The 6000-nt window shown below is 30.3% G+C and overlaps 1 protein-coding gene across 1 annotated transcript in view; it reads right to left on the reverse strand.

Annotated features, from left to right (window-relative positions):
• Positions 1-2871, reverse strand: part of LOC149538566 (uncharacterized) — a 62919-nt gene extending 60048 nt beyond the window's left edge. The window contains exons 1-2 of the mRNA XM_089799873.1: positions 2669-2871; positions 2452-2552 (exon numbers count right to left, since the gene is read on the reverse strand). Of these exons, the coding sequence (XP_089655999.1) occupies positions 2452-2552; positions 2669-2671 (104 nt within the window). The 5' untranslated portion in view covers positions 2672-2871. The remainder of the gene's footprint in view (positions 1-2451; positions 2553-2668) is intronic.
• Positions 2872-6000: the final 3129 nt, after the last annotated feature.

Here is a 6000-nt window from a genome sequence, read left to right on the forward strand (position 1 = left end):
TATGTTTAATTTTTTTAAATTAATTTTGTGAACACAATACAGGTTGCAAATTCTTCTGTTGCTGAAAGGAATTGGAGTACATACTCCTATATCCATTAAGTGAAGCACAACCGGTTGGGGTCAAAGAAAGTTGAGGACTTGGTCTACATTCATACCAACTTGCGTATTTTGTCACGTAAGGATGATGAATACACGGATGCGGTAGCCAAGCTTTGGGATGTACTCCCTGAGTGTGCAAACTTGGATGCAACACTTCATGATCTTACTATAATGATGGATGATGGTGATGATACGTCCGTGATGCATGATGTATCTAGCGCAAGTGAAACCATTCTTGGTTCAAATGATATGGACCTTGCAGCAGTTGGAGATGAGGAGTATCCAGATTTTTTTGAGAAACCTTATGATTCTGATTAGTAAACATTGAATCATGAACTATGGTTTTTTATTTTGTAGTTTGGACATGGAGTCTAGAACATGAATAGTTGTGCCTATGAAGTTTTCATTTGAAGCTTGAACTATTTAATTGACATACGAAATATCTTGAATCTTGATCAATGGTGAAGCATCATATGAATAAATTAATTATGATACTATCAAATGATGTATGTTTGTATATTTCTAAGTTTCTAACTCTAAGTTCTTGTATTTATAAGTTTCTTAAATTCTTTGTATATATATTAATATTATATATAGACATTTCCAAATGCATCTGTACCAAAAAAAAAAATCCTGCATCCTATATCTGCTTCCGATTCTGTATCCGAATCGGTAACTTGGGTATTACGATTAATTATATAGTTGTTCCAATCAGAATCCATGGGACAGAGCATGTTGAGAGCTCAGTTCATATCGAATCCATGGTTTAGAGCAGATTCATCAGCTGCTTCAATTCTATCTCACATGTCCTCCACAATTTAGGATGATTGAGGCCCTTTGAAATTCAGTAGATGACCGCCATTGCTACTCACACTCAACTGTTTATTATTATGTAGAGTTTGGAAAGAAAACTAAGGGATAGACTAACAGACTGTTTCCATACTGATTCTGCACTTGCTTTGATTCCTTCCTGATATTGGCTCTGTTTCTGAGTACTTCAGTAATTTTGTGAAATTTTCTATGGTTTTCAATTTGCAGGTTTTAGCAACATTTTTTTCACATCTTTTGCTGTTTTGGGGATTTAAACATGATTTTAACAGGACTTAAAAGCAGAAATAATTGAAAAATGGGTCAATGATTGGTCAACAATTTTTCACAGATCAGATTTTTTAGGGGAAAAAATTGGCTTGTTACACAATTTGTGATTGATCGGGTATATTCACAGTTTTTCACAAATTATTGCTTCTCTGGTTTACTCAAATGGAAACAATTCAACATATTTATTAAATTGATCAAGCTCAGTCTGCACATGGACACTCTATACTGAAATTGCATAAAACAGATATAAAATGGATTGTAGTAGATTATTATATGAACAGTTTTAAATTTTCAGACTATACATGCAAAGAAAGCCAACAAAGTCCTGGTGTAATGATAATAGAAATATTCTATCGATCGAGACCCCCAATCAAAATCACCCTTAAAGCAATAAGGTAGCCCAGAACACCAGCAGTTTGGGTATAACGAATATTGAGTAGATTTCTTGGTATGCTTTCATATACAAGATCAAAAGTCACAGGCTGATTCGGTAAAATTATAAAAATTATACCTTGGAACAGCTAAAACTGTATATCCTAATACACTAAGTTTGACTGTATCCCAAGTTTGAACATGCGTTCTAATAATTAGATAGTTAATTTTTATGCAAAAACCAAGGTAGGAAAAATAAACCTATATCAACATAAAAATGTAAGCAAATTACTAAGGGTCCATTTGGTTCCTGGAAGATGACAGGAATTGGCTTTTTCAAAACTCGGATTTGAAAATTTGTGCGTTTGTTTCAAAATTTGCAAAATGGAATTAGCATATGTGACTTCCAATTTTGCCTCACAAACAGGTTTTCCAACTTCCTAAAAAAAGTAGGAATTGAAAATCAAAACCTGGTTTTGTTTTTTAAGGAGTGTGAAAACAATAGATTGGGCTACTTTTTGAAATTTGCCTTCAACTCCAAACTTAGCATAAAAATGTGTCTTCACACGCATCTTCCGAGTGAAACAAACAGTTTCAGTAAAATCCCAAAAATCGGAATAAAAATATACAAAACCTTGATTTGGCTAAACCAAGGTTTGTAGAAATCCGAATTTTTTTAATTCCACTAGCCAAACGGACCCTAAATGAAGACGCATGTCTGCTACTGCTTCGCTTAATAAAATATAATAAAGATTATAATGTTCTCAGATCTCCAACAGTTAGGGTTTTGTGAATAGTTTCATTCCAGAGTCTGACCCAAAAACCCTGATGAAGGAGATTTAACCAGAAGTTAATTTGTTTCAGGAAAATAAAAACGCTTACATGAAAAAATTTGCTGTGACTACAAGACCGATGAGGAGAAGTACAAGAGCCAAAGAAGGATACATCGCCTCCGATACTGGACTGCCCAGGGGTGTCGATGCCTGCGAGCGTGCACACGATGAAACCAAATTAATCGTAAACACAATCATAATGTATATGTACATTCTCAAAACGGGAAGATCAAAGAGCTTGTTCAGCTAAACATCCGCTGTCTTACCATTGATAACTAGGATCTACAGATCGCCTGCAAGCTTGTAACGGAAAAAAAATAACCTGCGTACACCTCCAAAATAAGCGTCTAGACGGGGGATATAGGATTGACGTAAATTAGTCCTCGGTTTAAAGGTCGCGGTTCTATAGTGGGTTCAGAAAATAGCAATTGCAGCTTGGGCAATGGGTACTCTCACAAAGTTTGGAAACATTAGGAAATAGTTAGGTCTATTAGTTGTATAGATGTTTTTTTTAATATATATGAGTTTAATTAAAATATTTTTTTCAATATATGAGTAAGATTAAAAACTAGCAATTGTATCTTAGGGTGCAATAGGTACGCTGAACAGATATTGAAGGTCAATTAGAAAAAAACATTGGTGTATTCTTTTAAGTACATTTGTACAACTAATAGATATAAAAAATTTCTAATTAGGAAGACAATCATACTCTATTATCATAAACCTTAACCTTATCAAACCCTATCACAAATATTAAATCATAATGGTAAATAAGGTACAAATTCTCAACACTAATTGTGACATAGACCTAAACCATTATCCTAATCCTAACCTTATTAAAAGTTGTAACTTCAACTATAAAACTAACTATATTCTTAAGTCTAACATCAACCTAACCGTAACTATAATAAAAATCTAAACTCTAAACATAATACTAAGTATAATGTGCTCCCTTACCTTAAAACAATAAGTTTAACTCTAAATACTATTCACGTAACTTTAATCCTAAGCCCAACTCTAATCCTAACATTAACTAAAATCCTAATCCTAAACAATCATAACCCAAATCCTTAACACAATCTTAGCCCTAATTATAACATAAACCTACTCTCATAAATTCTAATTGTGATTTTCAATAAGTCATGTTTCAATCCAAAAATATAACTAAACAAGAAATATAATGATGATGTTGCTTCTGGATTCGATTGTGTAAGTTTTTTTATCATCAACGTTTCGGATCACACTCTGTGATCCATCATCAGGATGAGAGAAGGAAGTAAAAAAGTATCACAGAGTGTGATCCGAAATGTTGATGATAAAAAAACTTACACAATCGAATCCAGAAGCAACATCATCATTAACAATGGATTGTGGAAACTTGATATTATTAAGAAATATAATTTTAAATATATTTTATTACTATGTAAAATTAAATATATTTGATATTTATATTGTAAAAAAGTGATATTGCAATTAATATAATTTAAAATATAATTAATTAAGATTCAAAATTAAATCTAATTTTGATATAAATATCTACTAAATCAAAATCAAAATTTAAAGCCTTTATCATAAATATAAATTAATTAAAATTTAAAATTCAATATATTTGATATAAATATTAATTAATAAAAAATAAATTCAATACAATTTAAATTGTTAAATATTGATTGGAATTATAAAAATGTTGTTCTCAAATATCTAAATATTTATTTTAAATAATAAAATACCTTCAACATAAAGATTATCCACACATAAGTATAGTTATAAAATAAAATCATATTACTATAAATAATTATCTATTCAAAACGTCCTCCCTTTTTCATAATTCTAAAAGTGAAATTATTTCCACTCTTCCTTGGAATTCTATACTCAATTTTAAATAAAAATAAAATTAAATATTTAGAAATATAATTCATATATTTTAAATAGAAATTTCTACAAATTTGATATAACTATTGTAACTATTATTAAAAGCTTATTGCTTAAATCAAATTTCATAGTGAAAAACTACATGCATTATTCCTAATTCAAAAAGACTTGTGAGCTTGGAATCGAGTCCATCAAGCTCTTCCCTATTTATCTCATGTTACATATCCTTGGCCCAATAAATGACAAATGGCAACATTAAACTAAAAAATAATTAATAAATTAAAGTTAATAATGAAGTCAAAAACATGAAAGTTTTGTTTTAAAATGATGAATACATGAGTAATAAGTTTGAAAGCAGATTGTCTAGAAAATGGTAAATAAATGCTAATAAATGTGGACGATAATTAGATGATAGCACCAAGAAAATAGTAAATATGGATTGGCAGACTACTGTAATTCAATCATCTTGCAAGGTGTCTAATGAACTTTCAACCGTTCATCAATAATGCTAACTTGTTTTCTTTAGTATAGAACGCCTTCAATATAAAAATTACCAAGTTTTATTTTCAACTATATGTTATTTTTTCTTTATTTTTTATTTTTTTTTAACTAGTATAGATTTATTAAAAAATCTATCAAATACATAGGAGAAGTTGCTAACAACTGGGCAAAGATCTATGTTCTAGTGGAGGGCCTTTGGTTGTGTAAATCCTTAAATGTTAAATTTTTTGAAGTTGAGGGGGATTCTAACATCATAATTAATGCCCTTAGAAAAGGTTTCCTTCCTAACTAACAAATAGATGTAAAATTAGCTATAGCTTTAGAACTTTGCAAATATTTGCAAATATTTTGACAAAATTATTTTCAATCATATATATCTGGAAGGTACTAAGCGAGCGATTGAGTTAGCTAATACGGGGATTACTACCTTATTAGTTACAAGGCTAAAAAAAACTACTAAGTAAAAGTTGTCTTTTAAGTAGAAAAGAGAGATTTGTTTTGTGCTCTTCCCCTTACCAAATCACGATTACATTTGCAAGCTCTGAATCTTTGTGAAGTTGGAAATCTAAGTTCGTAAGGAAGGCTTTTATTATTCCCTTTAGGTAGTTGGTAGAAGTCTCCCCTCTTTCAAGTTTCTTCTCTTTCTTACTCTTTGTCTGATCAGATTTTGAGATGTATAAGTCTGATTGGTATGTAGAAGTATTTTAAAAAGGTATTTTTAATGTTATTTATTAGCTCTAGTTGTGTTGATGTTTATTCGATTTTGAAGTCTTGTTTTCTTATTTAAATGCTCTTTTAAGATTTTGTGGGATTTTGCTCCTCTATATCTAGTTGATGGCCTTTTGCAATTTCTTGTTGTTATCTTTTTAATAGTATATTTATTTAAGTTTTCTAACCTTGAACAAAGAAATATGGAGTTATATGTTTTGGTTTGTGGTTTTGTGGCACTTTGGGTAATTTAAGACACAAGAGTGGATCTCTTTGGAGAATATGGAAAAAAAATTATACCCATTGGGTGTGGAATAAAGGCTATATTTTAAAATTTGGTCTAAATTGAGGGACCATCACCCAATTCCATCCTTTCAATGCCTTATGAGTTGGGTTGTATTCTTTTTATATTTAATATATGGCCTCAGCCTTTTGCTTATCCAACAAAACAAAAACAAGAAATCTATCAAATGTCCATAGATATTTATCTAAAAAAATATTATATTTCTTCTATTTC

Source organism: Cupressus sempervirens, chromosome 9 (assembly GCF_028749045.1).
Source record: "Cupressus sempervirens isolate cs-2001-9-10 chromosome 9, ASM2874904v1, whole genome shotgun sequence".
Lineage (NCBI taxonomy): Eukaryota > Viridiplantae > Streptophyta > Pinopsida > Cupressales > Cupressaceae > Cupressus > Cupressus sempervirens.